General features: G+C 34.2%; 1 protein-coding gene across 1 annotated transcript; it reads left to right on the forward strand.

The window, feature by feature from the left end:
* Window positions 1–1,561: 1,561 nt before the first annotated feature.
* rrp15 (ribosomal RNA processing 15 homolog) lies at window positions 1,562–16,830 on the forward strand. Its single transcript, XM_006625770.3, has 5 exons — window positions 1,562–1,628; window positions 7,114–7,373; window positions 8,434–8,531; window positions 9,095–9,290; window positions 15,506–16,830. Exons 1-5 carry the CDS (start codon window positions 1,577–1,579, stop codon window positions 15,611–15,613), a joined length of 714 nt encoding a protein of 237 aa, XP_006625833.1. The 5' UTR covers window positions 1,562–1,576; the 3' UTR covers window positions 15,614–16,830.
* Window positions 16,831–23,016: the final 6,186 nt, after the last annotated feature.

Here is a 23,016-nt window from a genome sequence, read left to right on the forward strand (position 1 = left end):
ATAATCTAATAGTCCTAACTGCAGGTATACACTCAAAGCATGAAACATTTTCATTAAAAATAAATAATTGTAGACCTTACCAATACATTGTTAGAATATTTTTTCAATTAACAAAGTTATTAACATAATTTATACTCTCAGGCAATTTAAGTAGCTTTTTTTTGTTGGAATTTGTAACATCAGAAGATATAGGACTTTTTGTTAGTGTATGAATGCTGAAGCTATACAGTATGTTTGAGAAAATTACCCAATTAAAAGAATGCTTTTCAAATTCACATTGAAAAATATACCAAAACAAAAATAGAACTTTTATTGAGGCACTTTTATTGGAGTTATACAAGCTTTATATTTCCCTACATCTCTAATGTGCTCTAGCAGACACACAGACTGCCTTAGGCTTTTTAAGCACTTTGCTTACTATTGCTGACAAATACAGCTCATTACTTCTCAAATTACAATATTCTCACTGAAAACAGGTAAGCTTTGTGAATGATGAATGTTTTCAAAACCGATACTTGTGTACATTCTAGTTATAATTTAAGCTTAAATTCACTTTCTATGTGCATTTTCCCTCTACAGATAAACTGAAAAATTTAAATGTCGTAAATGTTTCGGGCTTTCCTGAATCAACCTTTTTTTAACGCCAACTGTTAATGCATTAGTGTGCTGGCTATGCCCTCTTGTGGATAAATTCCAATGAAGCGCTTGAGTTGGTGATACTGAAATCAAACAGCACATCTTGCTGCTATGAAGATGTTGCTATGTAGTGCTAATCTACAACATGAAACCCTGAATTTACATGAGACGTACTGTATGTCACTTCTCTTTAACAAAATTAGCCGTGTTTTTTAAATCTCTTAATATTCAATGACGGTCACCTCTGTGACATATTAAAATGGGTTATGTAACACAATGTATTTATAATCACTACATATTTATGAGTAGCATTCTAGTGATGTTTATCTTATTTTTTTAAACAGAAACACAAATTTCAAATTTTTCAAATGTCTAGCCATTACACTACAAAATATTAAGGTGCCAATACTAAATCCTACTTTTGCAAATTGTGAGAGGTGCAGCTTCTGGTTTCTTTGGATATTTATTGAGGTTTGATATCTTTAATTCTATGTTCAATACATATTTTTCACACACCATTTGTTTCTGTATACTGTATTAAAAATAATTTTAAGATGTTTTGATGCACACACAATACTGGTAATCAAGAATTACATAACAGTTATGTTGCGTATTGAATGTTAAAAGTATCTTAGCTGTATTGTGAAAAGACTTAGCTATGGGATCAAGAGCTGATCAGAGCATCAGTGCATACTTTATGTAACGAAAATTGTTCTCTCTGTAGATACCATAGTCCTTCATGCGTATATCTTTCAATGTTTTGTGTTGGTTTTAAAATAAAGTATTATATACATGTTATATTGCAATATAGATATAAACAGATTTTAAATGCAAAATAAAAATAATATTCGTTTTACAGTTTATGTTGAGGAACTCGAAAACGGAATCATTTGTTTCTATAGATTTTTTAACGTGACACAACAGAAACACTTCCGGCAAGATGGCTGCGTCCACGGAGATAACACATGGGAGCTCTGAGGAGAAATTTAATGGTATTATAATCATTAAAAGTTTTGTATGATAATATTTACACTTTTTATGTTGATGTAATCATTTTCAATATATAGGTACTGATTTTGTTTATCGTATTCTTTAGCCTTTGTCAAAACTTTCAAAGAAACATTCGTTTTGCCTGAGCTACTGTTTGCGTTCCTTTTTAGTTAGAATTAACAAATGGCATAATTATTAAACGATTAGAGTGCTTGCATTAAATGATTTTTAAATTATTGAGATAATTTTGAAGTGATAAAATTAGCAACAAAAACAACATCTTTTAATGGATAATTAGGCGTTTCTACAGGTAACATAAAATGTAGTGTTATATACGTTGTTTACTTTTAATTATAAAAATCGAATTCGGAAATCAGCAATTGTTTTATTAGACTCCAGGATATATAAAAACGTGTGGCTTTGGTTATTCGTCAAAACAGATTGCAACATGTTTATTTCCCGGACAAACACTGCTTAAATTGGGACGTGATCTTTACGATACAGTGTTAATAAACGAGGGATCTTGTATTAAAATCACAAGATCATTTCGTATTCAATTAATGCAGAAAATATTATACTTTACAATTTTATTATGCTTTACCAAAAGCCTGCATTAGACAGCTTTTAACATGCTTTAGTTACAGTTTATTAGAAACGTATAGTTTTCCTGTCATCGTTTAACAAAAAACTATGGGTAGTCTTACAGCTAAACTAAGGCAAATTTCTTCCCAAGCGCTCCTATAGTTTCATAGTGTGGAGCTCACCATAAATCGTTGCTGTCACGCTCGGCAACAAAGGATTTTTTGTTGATGATACATTGAAAGTATCGTCTTTGTGCAGTGTCGCATGTGGCTTAAACAAAAGTAGAAAGTAGAAATATAAATGAATGCAATTACATCTCCTTAAAACCAGAACCCCCAGTACTTCTTGTCTGATTGTTTGATGTTTAAGTTTCTAGTTCCACAGATGGCAAGACTGTTTTTATTTTGTGTTATACTGTATTTGACTGTTCTCAAGGCTGTGAATATTATAGGTATTTTAAAGAGTCTAAATAGGCATTGGTTCTTGTAACTAGGAATCTTAAAATCAGGCTAAACGTGATTACCCTACTTGTCCACAAATGAGTAATGAATAGTTTTTAAATATTTAGTTTTTACAAGATTATTTCTAGAAATGGCTTCCTTCCTGCCCACCTGCTACATAGACGAGTATTGTGAAATGTTCTGGAAATTGCTGATTGATAGATGTTTTCTCCCATCTCATTCATTGAACTCTGTAGCTCTTTTAAAATTGTTAGTTGTTGTTTTCTCCTTACCTTGAAATAAGTGCCTGAGCTAGGCAGTATCAAGGTAGTACGATGCACTTTCAGTTTCATGATGATTAAGTAGGTTGTGCACATTCAGATGCAGCCATTCAAAATGGGTGGGGTATTTCGCGGTATACCACAGTGGGCATGTCGCATCAATACGCAGTATCACGCGGTATATCGCGTAATTTGACGTCATGCTGGAAAGTATCCGGAATCACCTTGTAAAACCGCCAGGAGGAGCCAATAAAGCTTAACCTCTCATCTACAGCATTTGAGCTTTTAAATTTAAACTGTGTATTACAGCATATTAATCATCAGTCACTAAAAAGCTGATATATTTTATGAAAGCAAGATTGCTCAGTTGGACAAAAGTACACAACCTACCTTTATCAGAAATATTTATGCAACAAAGCCTTTACCGAAGATATTACTAATAGTATTAATGAATGACTTTGGACAAGCTGTAAACTCAAAGTATTACGCTGGTCCACATTCTTTCTAACTGTCATTTTAAACTAAAATACTTTGTTTTTTCTTTGACAAACAGGACATTAGCTAGCCAATACGATAAAGGAATGATAAAGGAATGACTTTTTTTGCTAGTTTCTTTAGCACATTTGTACAAGCACTTGGAATCTGTCCAAGCCCTACTTTGTCAGGCATTTTCTTTTACTGCAACGGACATAAAAACTCCCTTGCTTTTAACAGAGCATTTCATAATTTCATAACTGATTTTTCATAAAATCAACGCTTTCTTTTCCGTATACCAGATATTATGGAACCACTTCAGAAGGGTGTCAGCCAGTCAGATTCCAGGAATCGGTACTTTAAAGAAAAAATACACACCGGTATTCCATTTCTCCCTAAACATTTTAAGCATCGAAGTCTTTGACTAACATGTGAAATAGCTTGTAAAAAAGTGGGAATTTTAAGCTTTTCTGCTAATATAATATGGAATCTCGTATCTAAAGAAATTAATAACGATATGATTATATTCGTGTACTGCGACATTTCTTTGAAAAAATAGAATAGCAATATTATGGACAATTATTTGACTTATATTTCTCAATATCACAACATGATCAAATTTAAGTCATTTTAATAACAATGAATAGTCACCTATGCGTTACAATATAAACATTTATATTGATTTAAATCACATTTTGATTTAAATCGCAAACACGTGTTTAAATATGTGTTTTTTTATTCACAATCAGACAAATGCAACATAAATTGATATCTTTGTCTTCTAAATAAACTTTCAGCATAGCTTTCTCCCCATTTAGATTTATTTTTCTTGGGATCAAACGTGGAAAGATTAGATTGTAATTGTTTTTATTTTTTAAATACATTTTAGAAAAGTGTAATCTATACTAAAAAGCTGTACACCACCTGCTATAAAGATACATATTGTAATACTTTCGGGCTCAGATAGGACGGACACAAGAACTCAGACTTGCGGAGTTAAATCTCAACAAAACAACAAATCTCAATATCTTGTACGAATTATTCGTTATACAAACCAAAAATAGCCTGCAAACTCTCTCACGTTCCTCCAATTATTATAATCCCGACCCTTATGCAAAGCCAAACCCTCCTCCCATCCCAGTTTATCCTCTTTATCATAAACAAAATCCACCTCAATTTTCATTATAAAGCATTACACAAAATCAATACCTCAACAATGATAATTCACAAACAGCCAGAACATGTAACTCCACATTCCCAAATAGATCTCATTTCCATAGCCCCGCCCCTTATGCAAAACCAACATCCCTCCCCTGTTCTCTCTCTCCGCTGGTGTTTGTAATCGTTTTTATTTTTAAATACATTTTAGCAAAGTCATGTATTTCTTAAGATTTCTATATTTATGTCTTTATTTAGTGGTTTCATTAGTGACAAAGGCTAAACTTTCTTGGAAAAAGGTATTTTATGTAAACCATGTTTGCTATTAATTAATTTAGGGCTAGAATATGTTCATTGTCTTCCAATGAAAGAAGGGTTCCTTTTGCCGTAGTCGGGCTGACATTAGAAGCTTGCCACGCCCGGAATGTTACACCAACACATTAGCATGTTAAAGCAATTTCATTGAGGAGCCTAGCTTTCTTAACTAGTAAGTACTGTACTTACTGGGTGGTTCTGGAAATCTCGCCCCCTTCTACTTTGAAAATACCTGTGAAACCGGTTTAATTCGTCACAGCCAGCACTCCTGCAGAGAGGAGGGTTGTACTTGCAGTGCATCGGTATAGATGGGAAAGCCAGAGCCGACTGCTACGCCGCCCACGTGTTATGCTCTTCGTTAATGTCTAAGCCTGAACACATCATTATATTTCATTTTGTATTTCTATTAAAAAAAAGCCTAACACTATTGTTGTTATTGTTTTTATCTTGTAAAGCGCTTTGAGGAGCCACCTTTAAAGGCGCCATATACAATAAAGCTCATTATTATTATTATTGTTAATTTGCTGGACAGAGAGGTGAACATTATTACGCAGAAGACAAAGATACCGATTTACGTTGCATTGTGCATTGTGCTGTTGTAATACAGTTTTAAATAATTAAAAGTCTAAACAGTATCAGCTTTATTTATAGCTTTTAAATAAAGGCAATTTAAACGCGATTTAAATCAATATAAATGTTTATATTGTAACGCATAGGTGACTATTCATTGTTATTAAAATGACTTAAATTTGATCATGTTGTGATATTTAGACATTTAAATTTGTTTGGTGTGGGGTGCGGAACCAGGGAACTATTTACATGGAAAATGGGCATTTCCAAGTGCTTGCACATTCGATGGAAATGTTCAAATAAATGTGCAAAAGAAATAAACAAAATAATCATTTATTTCTTTATCATATTGGCTAGCTAATGTCCTCTCTTTGCTAGTTAGTGGCTGTGTTTCTGCGTTGGGTAGCAACAGGTGACTATGTTCTCAGGCGGAAGATGTAAACAGCTTAATTTTCGTGTTAAATATTTTTTTTTTAAATTAAAATTCATTCTATACAGCAATTGTATATTTGGGTACAGTTTCATAAAACTTTCATGCTTAAAATGTTTAGGGAGAAATGGAAGACTGGTGTGTATTTTTTCTTTAAACTACCAAGACCAGCCGTACACAGTACAGTTTACGTACAAACAGTAATGTTTATGTTCCTAAATTAATATCGTTTATGACCTTCAGATGCGTTATGCTCCTCTTCTTTTTATGCTCAGCTACTAAAATTTCCTTCAGTGGTAAAATTTCATATAAATATTCAATACTAAGCGAATTAAAATGTGCACAGTAAAGAGATTAAATTATTAAATCTTTTCACTACTGACCAATGCACCACGAGTGCCCCTGTCGGTCATTTTGGTGCCCTGTGGTGGCTTTCCCGTACCGCGGGTTTGTACCATGCATTTTGAATGGCTGCATCTGTACATAGGCATATTCAGAGACTTATATTTTATATAGAGAGACATATATATTTTTATGGAACAAGTAAAAGGTTTATTCCATGCTAAAAAAGGCTCCACAGCCGAAACGTTGTTTCCTTTCATCTCTGTTCAGCATGGAATAAACCTTTTACTTATTCTTTTGCAGCCTGTGCATGCTGATGCAGCAACTTACTTGAACTACTTCAGCCTGTATATTTTTATAGCATTTTCATGCTTTCAATAATTTTATCCCTGATCTGCTTTGAAAGCTCCTTAGTCTTTATGGTTAAGTCTTTGCTTAAAATTCATTATTTAACTGAGAAACCTCACAGGAAAAGGTATTTTTCTTTCTGAAACCTTGTGAACCACTATTAATGCCCACAGACAGAGGTCATTCAACTCATTGTGTGGCTATTTAATGTCATTCTGTGGGCCTTAATTAATCCACGTATGGCACCTTTTTGTTTTATATAAATTATTTAAAAATTAAAATTGTGTATTATTGTGGAGATCAACCTTAATCTTAGAACGCTGAACATGAAGCTGCAGTTCTTTTCTTTATGTTTTTAACTTACACAGTAAGAAGAGACAAATTGGGAATATCATGGAAAATGGGACAATGAAGACATAATTTTTTTCCTACCAGTTCCTGACATATATATTTGTTTCTGTTTCTGGTGTCCTATTTCATTTAGTTTCTGAAGCAGTACGGCTGCTTGAGATGATCTCGTTTGATGTGTTAATAATTTGATTTGCAGCTGCTGAAAATGAGGACAGCTATGGTTCCAGTGAAGGAGAAGCAGATGGAGGCAGTCTCAGTGGTGAAGGCTCTGTGGGAGGTGAAAGCGAAGATGAGGTGGAAGAGTCTGGAAACCCCAATGCTGGCTGGGCCGAGGCCATGGCCAAAGTCTTGCACAAGACAACGCCGGAGAACAAACCAACAATACTCACCAAGAATAAAAAGTTAGAAAAAATGAAAGAGAAGGAAAAACAGGAGAAGTTAGAACGGAAAAAAGAGGTATGATCTTGGTGACTCTTACTTCCCATGTTAAATGCTATGATCAGAATGCTTAACATAGCTAGTGTACAGTTAGTTTTGTCTTTTTTGTGCACAGTTTTATCTTTCATTTTTTAATTTCTTTGAATGGTTCATGAGCTTCAATTGAATATTTTCTTGTAAAAGAAAAGGATTTGTTCTTGATAAAATCAAAGTTCAAGAAAACCAAGGTGTAATTATTCTCTATATTTTAGCTCTGTCAGAGATTTAAATTAAGAAGCATGGCATAATCACAGAGCACCTGCTTCTATAATGAACTGCCGTCCAGAATAATGGCAGAAATCATATGATAAGTCAAAAACTGTTTCCAATTTTTCTTCACTCTTTCTTTTGCTGTTTACACAGGCAGAAGGAAGCCTTAAATTTGATTATGACTTCTTTTATGGAAGCAGAGTTATGTCTGCAGCCAGCTGATTAGCATTTTTAAGACAGTGTTTGAGAACTAGCCAGGAAGTAATGCATGCTGTACCTATAGTGTTCTTATTCTGAATACATGACAGCAGTGACTTAGCCTACTGTATTTGAGTAAGATGGAAGCAAACATGCAGTTTAATACATTCTGTAACTGCAAACATTAATGTTTGTAGAACTTGGATGTTCCTGTGAATGACAAAAAAAACAGAAATATTGTAATATTGCTTTTAGTTTTCTAATGATACTCTCATGTAAGTATAAAGGTAGGAAGACAAGTAAAATGCAGCTGATTAAAAAATACAATTTATAACGATGCATTGGTTTGGGTTTTTATCAGAAATCAGCACTGTCTGAGGAGCTGTGCAGCTTGTGGCTGGTGGCGGCCTGAAAGTGCTCCAATCCCATCAGGGGAGGAGCTGTACAAATCCTACAACCAGCACAGCACATCACTACAGCTAGTAAAACAATAGCTATAGATTCTATTTCTCAGTGAATTATCGCTTTTGGGTCTACATGGACAACTCTTCTTGATTTTGTACAGCACAGTATGAGCCTTTTTGTAATTTAGTTTGAAAGATGTGTTTTGAGTTCAGGCTTGTTCTTTCAGCTTGATAAGAAAAAGGCTTGGGAGATGATGTGCAGGGTGAAACCAGATGTTGTTAGAGACAGAGAGACGGAGAGGAACCTTCAGAGAATTGCCACAAGGTATCATTTTCTTTTCTCCATCGTTGTCTATGAAAATACCTTTTACTGCTTTATTTATAAAATATTGTTGTTTGCTTTAAAAATAGGAATATATTTTTCCCCTTTATAAAAAAACTGTAGATTTTAGCTTTTTAATGCTGTTTGTATCAGAAACCTAGATTATTGAGAGTCCTGATCACTGGAGTTCAGAAACTCTGATTATTAATATTTGATGCATTCGGTGTAGTTCATTGATAGCAATCATATGCATATTGTCAGTACCAACACAGAAGGTAAATTCTAATACCCTGCTATTAAGTCACACTTTTTCTGTAAGTTAAATGAGAGAATGTGTCACTGCCAGAGATACGATATAGGTGCACTGCCTGTTTTCTTAACATAAAGATGCATGTGTAACTGGATTTTACAGCACAGTGAACGTTAATATTTGTTTAACATGTACCTCTGCTGACAAAACTACATTTGAGAATTTGACTGCCTGTTTCTGCATTCGCATTGCAGTGTTTAGGATGTTCTGTTACAATGTTAAGTTTTCGGCTTTGTTCTTTTTTCCCCTCTCTCAGGGGAGTAGTCCAGCTGTTCAACGCTGTTCGGAAGCACCAGAAGAATATGGATGAGAAAGTGAAGGAGGCTGGGGGTTCAGAGAGGAAGCGGGCAAAGCTGTTGTCTTCAGTTTCTAAGAAAGACTTCATTAACGTTCTTCGAGGGACTGAAACAGGGACATCACAAACAGTCTCAAAATTAGAGAAGAGCAAAAAGGTAGGTCTATGTTCAGAACTTAAGTGCTTTATGCATCCTAGAATTAATAAGCTTGTTTTTGAAGCAAAATGTATTTCTGTCCTTTTTATCACTATATAGAAAATCTTCTAATTTTTTCAAACTTTGACTTTGAAAAGAGTGATATAGGTCTTAAATTCAGCGTGTACATATGACACACAATTCAGTTGCCATATAGATGAATTATTTCAGTCTAGTCAGTGCTGAATAAAATCTGTGCCTTTAAAAATGTGATGAACAAATAAATTGAAATCCCAAAGGATAGCCCAAGAACAATATATTATATATAAGGGCTAAAGTACCTAGTCTTGTAGGACCTATTAATGTATTTGAATGCTTGTTTTCATGTACCCTTACATTTAATCAGTGAAGAAGGTAAAATGTTGTTTGAAATGTCCTGTAACACTTTAATCCAAGTTGTTTGGTTGCCACCCAAAGCTTATTTGACACTGTATGGCCTCAATAGTTTCATTTTGTGACTTTGTGAAAAGTTATCTTTATTCTCTAAATATGTTGTCATTGCAAAGTGTATGTGTTTTGGGTCATTGTTATGTTAATAGATGAATTCTTGTTTATAAGATGGGTTCTTGATGGAATGGCATGGTAGGTCATGACCTGCCTCCTATCTGCTGGCAAACACCTTTGACTGGCAATCAAATTACCTTTGGTTTTATACATGGTTCTGACACTTCTGACTCCTGAAAACATCTAATGTATATTAATTGGTTTGCCGTTGTGCAATGACTATTATACTGCTCTCCAGTCTTGCTTTAAACAAACTTGTTGATTATCATCAAATCACTCAAACCTGGATTAATCTGTAAAAGAGTACTTTTTTCCAAATGTGATCATCCCACTGTTTAATTTCTGTTGTCAATGATTGTTTTGGATTCCTCCATTAAGCAAAGGTTACTGGATAGCTACACAGCATAGAGTGAGCTTTGTGCTAGCTAAACAGGATGTTACCATTCCTGAAGAAGTGTTAATGGCTTGTGACATATCTGGAAAGTGGGTGCCGTCACAGGATATTTGAATAGGTGGATCTCAGGGAAAAGAGACTGACAAACACACAGACACAGGAAAGAGAGAATTTTTTTTTCCTGGCAAAAAAAGAGCATAAGAAAAGTCCAGAAACTGTAGCTATCTAATTTAACCATGTTGAGATATTGAATATGTCAAAATACATTCTCTTCTTCTTAGTTTATTAGCCTTGCTATAAATGAAATACAGGATATTAGTTGTATCCAACAGTTACTGGTGTTTATCAGCCGCAAATGCTGATCTTGACATGACAGAAGGATTTAGACATGTTTTCCCTGCAAAACAGAAAACCAGGACAGGAAATTAAAATCGCTGTATTGCATACCTTGAAGATGTTTGATATTCTTGACTGAATTAAACTCTGAAAACAGATGAGAATATCATTTTTGTTCCATTGCATTAGCATCTGAATGCATTATATACAAGGTTCTATTGTCTCAGTGATTTGAAGTTTGAGTAGTTGAATTGATGAATTATGTCAGGGCTAGAAACCTACCAGCAACTTTGGCTTTTGTGTGAGGTATTTGACACCTATTACGAGAATTTGCTTTTTCACACAGAGATAAGATGGATTTTGTGTGGGCGCATGCTAACACATTTTGTGTGTTTTTGATCACTCAAACTTTTCATTGTTTGCTGTGATTAAACCAATTATTAGCCATTCTCGGGCATCTTAGACTGGTTGCTCTCTGTTGCATTTTTTACGCAATGTCACAAATTATCAAATCTGATCAAATAATTTTGATTATTTACAACCAAAAGTATTTAATAGGTTAATATGATCTTTTTTAGTTTTGTTACATTATTATTTAATTTAAATTTAAATCCTGATTTCAAAGAGGATACAGCTTCCTAAATTAGGATATATACAGCGAGTCTTCAAAATGAATGGAAAATCTACAGATTAGAATCATCATGGTTATTGTGCTAATCAGTTAAAGCATATAGCAGAATATTTTGGTAAAACAGTATGGTTTTTAAATGGTCACCAGGTTTATTCCAATTGAATATTTTAAAATTACATTCATACAGTATGGTGACAATGTAAACAAATGTGGGCTTTATTTTTAGTTACTGATAAATGAATACAAAAAAAACTTTAAAGCCTGGATAAAGCTGTCAGAAAATGGATGGTTGGATAGATTTCTGCATTTCTGGGATTTGGTAGAAGGAATTTTAATTTTCTTATCATTTGAATTGGGATGCTGATTATTGTAGTTGGGAAAATGTAATATGATTAGAACATTTTAACTAATTTTAACATTACAATAATAGTGATTTATTTCATTTAGTGTTAGAATTTTTGTTATCGATCTAAGAACCTAAATATGTTCAGAGGGATCAGAGTTAAAATCAGACTACAGAGCTTAAATAAAAATGTAACTGCTATGCTTTATTGATATATTTTTACTTTAATAACACTGTATTATTTCAGGACATACAAACAATACCCTAACAGATCTGTATTTCTGTTAAAATAATTAATTAAGAATATTTGGCATCAGTCTGGTTGGCTTGAATGTCTCCTAAAGAAATCCTACTCTGATCTCCTAAAGACATCATATGAAAAAAAATGGAAGATTCAGATCTCTATAATCTTTGGTTTTAGAGAATAACAAATTTTGAAATTCCTTAAGTTATGTATTCCAACATGGTAGCCAGACCACATTATCTATCATTCTTTTAATTCTGGCGCTAGTGCTGTGGACCTTTATAATCTTGTCAGGTTTTCTTTGTTTTGAGTTTTCATCCAAGGTTTGGATTTCACAGGACTTTGAAAGTGACCGTGTAAGAAACAAAAAGTACAACTAGAACCTCAGTAATAGCAGTAGGGCAACAACAACACATTTATAAAAAAATATGAACAAAGTATTCTTATATTAATATAATCAATATTATATTAATATAATAGAATTAAAAATTGTTGGAATAGTTCAAGTCACACATTGAGTGAAACTTTAGGTTTATCAGGCTTAAACCAGAGCTGGAATGTAGTGCCATAACATTAATGCTCTCCATGAGACACAGACAGGGAGAGAAGCTTGGGGTCAGAGCGCAGGGTCAGTCATTTATAAAGCACCTGGAGCAGTTGGGGTTAAGGGCCTTGCTCAGGGGCCCAACAGAGTAGGATTCCTCTGCCAGCCGCGGGATTTGAACCGGCAACCTTCCAGCCACAGGCACAGATCCTTAGCCACAGTGCCACCTCTCCGCCACTAAGCATGCTGCAGTGTTATTTTTATAAGCAGGATATGACATTTATTTGGTTTTGCCAATGCAGCTGCATTGCTATGCAAGCAGCTTATTCTTTTCTTATCATTTTTTGTGACTTTGGTCCTGTAAAGCTTTCTAAAAAGCATGGCAAGAACATTACGAATGTTCGTTTAAATTCTGAATGTTTTAAGATGTCACAGTGAATTTACTTCCTGCCAGAATCTTAAATGTGTATTATCAATCAATGGAATGTCTCTTATAAATAGCATTTCCATTTTTTGTTTGGTCAAATCATCAAAAAAACATATTGTAGAAGTGATTTCTAAGATAATCTCTGAAATTCCCTTATTGGCATTTCAACACTTGTATATACCCTGAAACAAATTTCACTGCCTACACATGTCCACAAGGTTGCGCTGTTGTATGTAAGATGATCCTCTGGAAGCTGATGTTTTAAGAAAGTGGTTTGGGAACCATTAACTTTTTTAAGATTCTTCCTGATGATTAATAGAGGATGTCACTCATTTCTTACCTTTTTGCCGCAACAAAAAAACATATCCAGCTGTGATCTGCATACCAGATTTTTCAAGGCAGTGTAGGATCAATGATCCAAAAGGAATTATATTTTGAACATACTTTAAGTAAAATGTAGGAGAAATATAGGTACTTGTTTAATATAACACCAATAAAGAACAAGTTAAGGTTAATTCCATACTGAAAAGTAGAAAAAAGAAACATAACATTGTTTCTTCAACACGGCTTCTTTAGGAGGGGTTATGTCAAAGGTTAAGACAAAATGATGCGTTTACTTAAAAAACAGTAAACCTCAAACATCAAAGTTGCATGAATTATTTTAAAACAGAGATATCACTACTTTCAGTAAGTATATGTATTTTTATTTTGTTTTAAGTAGTTCACTGTTAATTATTCAAGATACAGACAATTATTTTTATATTGTTTTATATTTGCAGTTACAAGGGTCATTTTATATTTTGTATCTTGTGCTGTGTTTTAAACAAATTAAATATAATTATTTTGGTATTTGTTCAGGATCTATATACATGATTGATTAGCATGTCAGTGTTTTAGAAATGTTTTAGTTCAGATATTATTTGGCAGAATAATTAAATTGATAAATATCTTGATAAAAGGAAATAAGATTTTAACAGTTAGTACCATTTTGTACACCAGTCAGATTGTGTGATTTCTTACTTTTGTTTAAAATCTAACACTGTATTAAATACAACATTGCTACTGATTCTTGTGTTAATGTGGAGGTACTGTATTGGTACTCAGCATAAAAAGTGTTGACATTAATGTACTTAGCCTAAAAATAGGCAGTGTGGAGGCTTTGGATTCTGGATTGGAGGGTCATGGGCTCAAATCCCAGGTGGGATACTTCTCTCAAATTACAATAGGACCTGGTATATTACAGTGCTGTAACAGTAAACATCTTTAACTTTAAATTATTATTCCCATTAAATAAGAAATGTAATGCTTAATACTAACACTTTATCATGTCACAGAATGATAGCATTTAGAACTAGAATAAAAATGCTTATTTGCAGGACAAATTGTAATCGTGCAAGTATTTTGTTGTTGCTTTCTTATAATGTCTCATTTCTCATATTACATACATATATATAAACTTGACAGCAGTATAGCGATACATTCTAGCAGTGTAGCCTTACCGGGAAATTGTTCTTCAAATGTTAAAACTCTTGTGTGTTCTGTAGATGGATCTTTTATTAAATGTGGTAGATGTTCAGATGAGATAAATTGTTACAACTCTCGGCAATGAAAAAGTATCTAACCCAACGCAGTATATCTTCCAGTCACCACCTTCTTTCCTGCAAGTATGGAGGTGGCAGCTTTGTCCTCATCAACAGGGACTGGGAATCTGTCAAGATTCACTGGGAAATGGAAACAAATACAGGCAATCTGGGAGAAAAGCCTGCTCCAGCCTTTCCTCCAAGATTTGTCTGAATTTCTAAAATGAAATTTTATCTTGAATGAAGAATGTAAATGTCCTTGAGTGGCCAAGTCAGAGTCCTGACTTGAATCCAGTTTATTATATGTGTCATCAACAATCCTGGGCATTTTTGCACAATGCAGGGATATTGCACCAGCCTGCTGTTGGTAAAGACTTATCCAAAATACCTCGCTACTGTAATTGAAGCCAAGGGAGCAAGTATTGACTCACGGGGGTATATTCTTATACAATCAATAAATCTGTTTTTTTATTTTGCTTTTTTTTTGCTGACATTTAACTTCTTTCACTTATTAAGGTATGCAGTTTAAATAGTCATATTTTGCTTTAAAAACGTGTATGCACCATTTGTATTTAATCAAAATGGCACTTCTTTCTCAAGGGGAGAGTTAATTTGCAATTTTTTGTTTATACCTACAACATTCACGTGTCTTTACTGATTTTACATGCAAGATTAGCAAGCAGCCAGGCGTTCATTTTAATCCTGTTTAAAATATAGTTGATGTTTAGGTAAATTGGGTGGGAGTGGAGCAAAATTACCTACAGGATAGATATATAAAGATGCTGAACTGTATTTAGTTCTATGTTTTCTTTGCTGATGTTGCAAGCCATTGGTTATTTAAATATTTGTCCAAGGGGATACACATATTAAACTAGAAATGCCCTTTTCATACACAATCTGTGTACTTTCAATGGACAGCATTGTTGCAACTCTTAAACAGAGTTCTAAGAACGTGCTGCTGTGATAGCATCGAAATGTGCTGTAGCTCACATTTATACTATAGTAGACATGGTCACTTTACCATAAGTGTCTTCTGTAGTATAAATGTTGCAATAAATACTGATGACAAAATGCTGTCAAAAGTAATAGCTTTTCAAATGATTAAATATTGAAATGTGCTAATGTTTAATTTAAAGTAAAATGTAAAACGTTTTTTAAATGTGTCTTTTATAGAGTGGCATAAAAACAGAAGACAAGCCATCTTGGAGTATATTGCGTGACGATTTCATGATGGGTGCAGCCATGAAGGACTGGGATAAAGAGAGTGAGGAAGAGAACTGAAGGCTTGAAAGGATCATCATGACAGTGACTCGAACTGCTTTTACATTTTTTGCCTACGAAATTGTCAAGAAGCACGGTTTTCCTTCTTTTGTGTATATGCCACATTCTTGGAATATTTTGAAGGTTTCATTTCATATGGACTTCACAATGATTTAAGACTAAGACCTCTAACTTGGCACATACAAACTCTTCTGGTTAGGTTTACCAGGTTCTGCCAAGTCAAAATTCTAGAGAGAAACTCTCTTTCTCTCCATTTGTTTTCTTTCTAGAGAACCTTTACGTGGATTGTCCACATGGGAATTTGTTAATGCTCATGAGATAGTGTAAGATAGTGATTTTCTTTCTCTAAATGACAGCAAGATTCCAGCTCACTGTTTAGTGGTATATAAGTTACTTGACAATAATATGCAACAGTTTTATTTTGTGTTTAATGTTTTTGTCTTACGGTACCTATTTTAGAACCATGTAACTTAGTCGTTTTGATTTTGGCTGCTGTAGATGTAATTAACATTTTTGCCCAGGATTTTTTCACTATTATTTTTACAGCTCAAAGTTGTAATACATTTACCATTAAACAGTGATAATGGCATTTCCAGATTTTTCTACTTTTTACTTGCTGATCTACTTTTTAGTAGCTGTTACAGTGTCATCCACTAGCATATCTGCCTGTTATGTGACTCCTGTGTAACTTAACTTACCCCTGCAATCTTGCTGTTTCGAGCTGAGTAAAACAGTTTTGCTGAACATAACTCAATTTCAAATCAGAGTCTGGAAAGTTTAATGAAACAATGCAGATTAACAATATACAAGGTATCTTTTTTTTCTTACTCAGCTTCAAGGAAACTTTAGTTTTTCCAGAATGAGCTATCTGAGTTACATTCTGAGTTGCATGGCATGATGTGCAGTCTTAGTTACCTGCTGATGAGGACTATCATTTATATGCAGGCTCTAAAAGAAACGGCTATGATTTAAAAAACAAAAAGATTGTCCCTGCAGGCATTGTACTTTTTCCAGCTTAACTGTAACTTGAAATAGTAATGCTTTTAATTTTTTTTATAAGGCAATGAATTGGTAGTTAAACCAATTAATTCACCAAATGTGAGTCTTAATTAAGCTATGCTGACCAGTTCATTTTTTCAGGACTTTGTTTTATGTAATAAAAAAGAGTAATATCCCTTCAAATAAAATACCTGTAGTTACTATACAGGGTGAATTAATTGTGCAAAGTATGGTAATTCATGAAAAAACAGTAACACTTGTTTGTTATTACTGTACAGTTGTTTGTATTTGCATTCAGTCAGAATTCTTTAAGTCCACAATTGTATATAAGAATTCCAATTTCTCATGGTTTGGCCCACATTTTACCATATTGATATACCTGCCAAATAGCTTATCAGTTTGAAAAAGCCATCAGTCACGCTGGTGTTTGCTAACCTGCCTCCAAAGCATAGACGATCATTTTCTCATATGATTACCAAAGATCTGTCACGATATCATATCAGGATGTGAATTTTCACATAATCTGTCCACTTTTCAAGGTATTCTGTTCACCTAACCTGCTTATTCTTTGCGTCATGCACTTCCTGTGTCCATAGTTTTATATTTCCTACCCATTTATTGAAATTATTCCCCATGTACTTTTTGTAAGTAACTAGAACCAGTGCAAGTCACAAATAGAAAGTGTTTTAGCTATATAGTTCTGAACTTAAAAAGTGAAAGCAAAAGTTAATATTCTGTATTCATTCACTATACACTGGTGCATGAAAGAGATTGTAATCTTCCCTCTAGTTTAGTGCACGTTATGGTCTTTGCTTATATTCATTAATAATAAAATAGCCTGAAAGTTATTCTCTTACCCATGTTAGGTTTGATCACAGTAACACAAACAAAATAAAAATATTGATCAGAGAATTCGAGTGAAAACTTTAAGAATAACTTCTATTAGCCAAAAGATGGCAATAAAAGAGGGATCAAAATTGATTCTTCAACTATTTTATGTCGGCACATTATCACAATTCTAAAACAGTTACATAATTGCACTTTCTAATCATTTAAATAAGATTAAGGAAGTCATCCAAAAAGAGGTAAATTTGGCATCATCATAAATATGTTTTTTTAATTTCCTGTAAACTGGTACACAGTGGATGGGAAGTTAGTACTCCATTCCTGAAGTTCAAAGGACTTAAGTAGACAGTCTCTTGATTTTAAAGTATGGCTAAAACTATGATCAGTTCAAATCTTGATTTAAACACCAGACTACATATATTGATGTGCTGGAAACATATGTTTATAATTAAAAAGATAGAGATGAGAGTTTCAAACTTGGGGGTTTTGAAAATTTGACAAGTGTGATGCATGGTTGTTTGGCAACAAATGAAGAGTTTTAAAATTTATTGATGAGTACAAATGCAAATCAATCTGTCTTTCACTGTGGACTCTGCTGGAAAGTCTAAAGCATCTTAAAAACAAAGAAGAGGTAAGTCCTAGCTCTGTCTTTTCATTTTAAATTATGTGAGCACAAAATCTCAATACTTTGGCTAGGAACTTTGCCATTTTTATAATTCAACAAAGTGTCATTTGTCAAATTATTTTCCGAATGAAGTAGTGGTTTAAGGACTAATTTATCTCATATTCTGCTTTGCTGTGCAAATTTCTGCTAGATTGTGGTAAATAATGTATGTGATAAAAAATTGCATTTGGACTTATTTACATTTATATTTAGCATACTTATTATAATGATAAATTTCCAAAAATGAAAATATGTATCATAGAAATCAATTGTTTTCCTGCTTAATCTGAGTTGAAAGTGTTGAAAACGTGTTTTGACTCACTAAAAGCCATCATTGATGTGGGGTTTTGGCTGTGGAGTTTTATTAGATAATGTCATAGTTACAGTGAAAAAATGTATTCTGACTGAACTCCAACAACTTTAAATGAACCTCTTAAACTTCAAAGGCCATATGCAATACAGCAGATCTACAGAATATACAGTTTGTAGAATTATTCCCCCCTGTTTTTAATAATGCTGAAAGGATTTCAAGTAGGTAAGCTGCAAAGGAACTGGTAAAGGTTTATTCCAAGCTTTTGTTTTCCATGTGGAATAATCCTTTACCTGTTCCTATGCTGAAAGGATTCCATGTCTTAATAAAAGTGAGGAAATTCACTTTGGGAACGTTACTAAGTGGAATGGTCGCATCTCCCCATGTTAACATTGTAATGTACTGAAAGCCAATTAACTTACTGTCGACCTACTGAGAATGGAGGCACTGAAACCCAAACATAGCCAAGAAATTTATGTTGATTGAATAAGAGGATTGTCAGATTTGGTTTAATTTAGCATTTCATCTCTTATGGCTATAGTCATGAGGCACTTATAGGTTTTGTGTCACAAAAAGGCCCATGGGGGAATGGGGGGGGGAATTCTCTCAATCATCCAACACTGTAGGTAGAGCTAATGTGGTCAGCATCACAGTCTGGCCAGCCTATTACCCCCACTACTCATTTGGAAAGCAGGCTGAGTGGACCTGAGAGCCATCTGGAAGGAATTAGAGTAAGCTACATCACTTGCCCCCTACCTGGGATTGAACCCAGAACCTTCCGGTTAGGAGCTAGATGCCCTTGCCATCTGAGCTACTACGGCTCCTCGTAAGGTACCTATACACATGTAGAATCATGGCTGCATCACTGGGCTTCACAAGTGCTGTTTCTACTGTATGTAATTAAAAATGACAGGCCCTTTGAATATTGTCAGTGTTGTGGTTTTGGTTCATTCCTAGTTCCCCATCTCATTTCTGCTGTTGGACATACAACACAAAAACAAGAGAAATTATGACGGGCAAAGCCTCTACAGCAAGCCACTCTTTATCCCATATAATGCTAATCTTAAATCTGGCGTCAAGCTACCTAAGTGGTTCAATGTAGATACTGGCTAGCAGTATTTTACTTAATTGATGAGGCCCAATTTGCGACACAGTGGCATAACTCTCAAGCATGCAATGCTCAAGCCAGACTACTGAATATGCAAAACATTACATAAATGACTTTCTTGAGCAAGTTATTGATGTGCAACAAATTGTGTAAATACAGACATAATTTTAGTAATATGTATGATCATTCTCTTTTAAAGGCTAGCAAATTAACGTTGAATTATGTGCAGATTTGGCATTTAAACTTTGATTCAGGCTTGCAAAATAATGTTGAAAAGATCCTGGAAAATGCCAGATACCCACCATCAAGGAGATGTCTATATTATTGGATTTGCAAATGGAGTTATAATTGAAAAATGGAAATTCTGAGTTGATTCTGTCTGGAACTAAAACTGCAACATTGGGCAGTTAAATTTTGTAGACATCAAAAACAAATTGGATTTGTAATGGATTGTATATTGAAATGACATAATTGAATCTATTTGCAAACTAAAACGATTTTAGTTGCTTCAACATTGATTCACAGAACAGCCAGTCAGCTAGGTAGGATGTTTACTACTATGATACGTATTTACTACTATTCTTATAACCACCTCAGGTTGGATGACACTCTAAAATATTTTAATGTTTTTTTCTTTCCACAAAGTGTATGCGTGTTGTTTCTGGAGGACTTATAAGTTATGAATTCACATTGGTTTAACTATTTTGTAATACCAGCCTCAAAAAGTTGGGTCATTGAATAACTTTTAATTAATTTCTTGAATTTACACCTTTGACCATCAGATAGCATGACCAAGCTAATGTTTAATAATAGTCACAAATCAGTCGAGTTTGCAAATAATGCCAAATTAGGAGGACTGGTAAACACTGTAGAAGCAGAAATGTTTAGATAAAACACCTGGCAGATGATGCACAAGTGCAGGATTTTGAATGCAGTTTGCAAAAACATAAACTGTAAATGCGAAATGGGACTCACTAAGATTCTAAAATATGTTCTAAAAATATTGTTGAGAAAAATATGTTGAGACTTCATTTACATCTTTTAGGCAATGCGGGGAAGCAGTGCAATAATGCACTTATAAAAGCTCATTGAGAGTATTGTGCACAATTTTGGTCACTACATGTACTGTAGCTGCTCTGGAATCAGACCTGAGACGTGCTACCAGCTACACTGCAGAACAAAGAATATTCTAGGAACCAGAAGGCACAAGTTAAAAGTACATGAAAGTGCACTTAAAATAGACAACAGGGGGCACGTCTTTACCCAAAGGATTGTACGAGCTTGGAAAAAAAAAACTACCGAGCCATGTTGTTGAAACTGACATCACAGCGTCTTTCAAGAAATGGCTAGATGAAATTCTTGGATTAATTAGCTGCTGACTATCAAATAGGCTAGATGGGCCAAATGGTCTTTTCTGCTTAGTAATTGTTCTTAGTCTTAGCCCTGTGATGAGAAAATGACACAATAAATACAATATGCAGCTGTGAATTAAAAAAAGTAATTGAACATGTTCCATGTACTGCAGTATTTGCCAAAATAAAATTAATTGTGAGAATTCAATACTAACTTGCAGTATAAATGTGTGCTCTTCATAACAAACCACTGTTGCTTGTTTGGGAGTTAGCTAACATTTGTATTTCACAGAAAAATCATGTTTATTCTGTAAATTTAGAACAGTGGGTGTTGGTTTTAGTGGTAATGTAAGACTGACCTATGTCCTTGAGTCAGTAAACAGGAGTGAAGGTCTAAATAATCAAGAGCAGTACTAATTGACTTGGATCTAATTACCTTAAATCAGCCATGTCATAGAATAGAAATCCTTAAACATGACCGAAACATTCTTAGTGAAGTCATTAAGCCAGTCTTCACTGGAATGTGTCATAGGACAAAATAGACCTCAAGGGAAAGAAAATATGGTAAGACCGTTTAGAGTAAGAGGAGAGAATTGAACCGCAATAGTATTTACCTACTTCAGGTAGACCGAGAAACCAGATTCTGTTTAGTTCATCTGAAGACTGGAAGAAAACCCTCTTCCAGTCTTGTTTGTGTAAATTGTGGTTACTGATTTTGTGGATTACACAGGCTAGAGAGTCTGTCCTTCATTTGGAATAGGTACAGTAAATGGGTTCTCATTCAAAGAGCATTTTTTGGAGAGAGAATATGTCCTGGGCAAAATGATTTTGTTTTCGGCCTTTTAAGTTGTTTTGTGTTTGTATTTTAGTGTGCCTGTAAAAGACTCTGATACTCACAAATTTGTAAATATCTGTATAGTAATAGTGTAAAATGTTGTGTATGTATGTGCATCTTATTATAATATTTGTCTGTATTAATAAACTTGATGTCTAGTCTTGATTTCAAAGCTGTGCCAGAGTACAAATAAATCATGTGCTGTTTTGCTTAGTTTTCTCTGACTTTAGGGGGTAAACCTATCATTAATCTTTATAATTTTGCTTGCACAGCAAGCTGGTGTTAAGACCCAATTTTGATCTATTAACCACTTTTAATCTTACCCCCCCCCCCCCATTTAAAAAAAACATAAAAAATCAAGTCCCCTTAATAAACACAAAATACTGTTTTTGTTCTATTCATGAAGGTACTATTGTCATTGGTGCATACTGCTGTTAAACTAACTCATTGAGAAAAATGAGCATGAACCTTTAGAGGGCGTGATAGCTCAAGGAATATTTATTCACCATATTTACATACAGACTCCTGTATGGAACCACTTAGATTCACCGACATGACTTACTGGATTTCACTTTTTAGTTTTAAATAACAATAAATATAGCTCTTTATAAAGATATGTTTTTGTTCAAGCTTTTGAAAATAGTTGCTTTCCCATTATAAACAAAAAGAAATCTTCCTGCTGTATACATAAATTAAAAATAAAGTTCAAGTCCTGCCTTCTCAAAGCTTAAATTCTTGAAAGTTGTATCTAGCTTGAATTATTCTATTAGAATCATTTCATTGAAATAACAAACCTGGAGGCCCATTTACAACGAATGGCATTGACTGGAGCAGTCCAAGTGAAGTACGCTGCTCTAGGGTACAATGGAAGCAGTGCACTCAGGATTTCTGCCCATGTGTCTCCTGTAGAGTTCAGACCCCTAGCCATTACTCCACACTGTCACCATGGTTGATAAAGAAGACTATCCAAAACACATTGACAGTGTTGGGTGGTGAATTAAGATGAGCCCCTTGGTCAGGGGATATAAAAGATGGATGTCAAAGATTAATGCTAATGTAACAAGTGTTTTATCTCCCTGAATGGATAACCTTGGGCAGCCCAATGGCACGGTGGCTATCATTGCTGCCTTGCAGTGTGGGGATCCTGTTTTCAGTTCCGTGCTGTCAACATGGTCTTCCTGTGTTTGCATCCAGGTGCTCTGTTTTCCTCCCTCAGATCAAAGATGTACTGGCAGGTTAAAAGATGTCTGGGAAGATGGTTTCTCATGTGAGTGTGTTTGTGTCCCATC

Source organism: Lepisosteus oculatus, chromosome 2 (assembly GCF_040954835.1).
Source record: "Lepisosteus oculatus isolate fLepOcu1 chromosome 2, fLepOcu1.hap2, whole genome shotgun sequence".
NCBI lineage: Eukaryota > Metazoa > Chordata > Actinopteri > Semionotiformes > Lepisosteidae > Lepisosteus > Lepisosteus oculatus.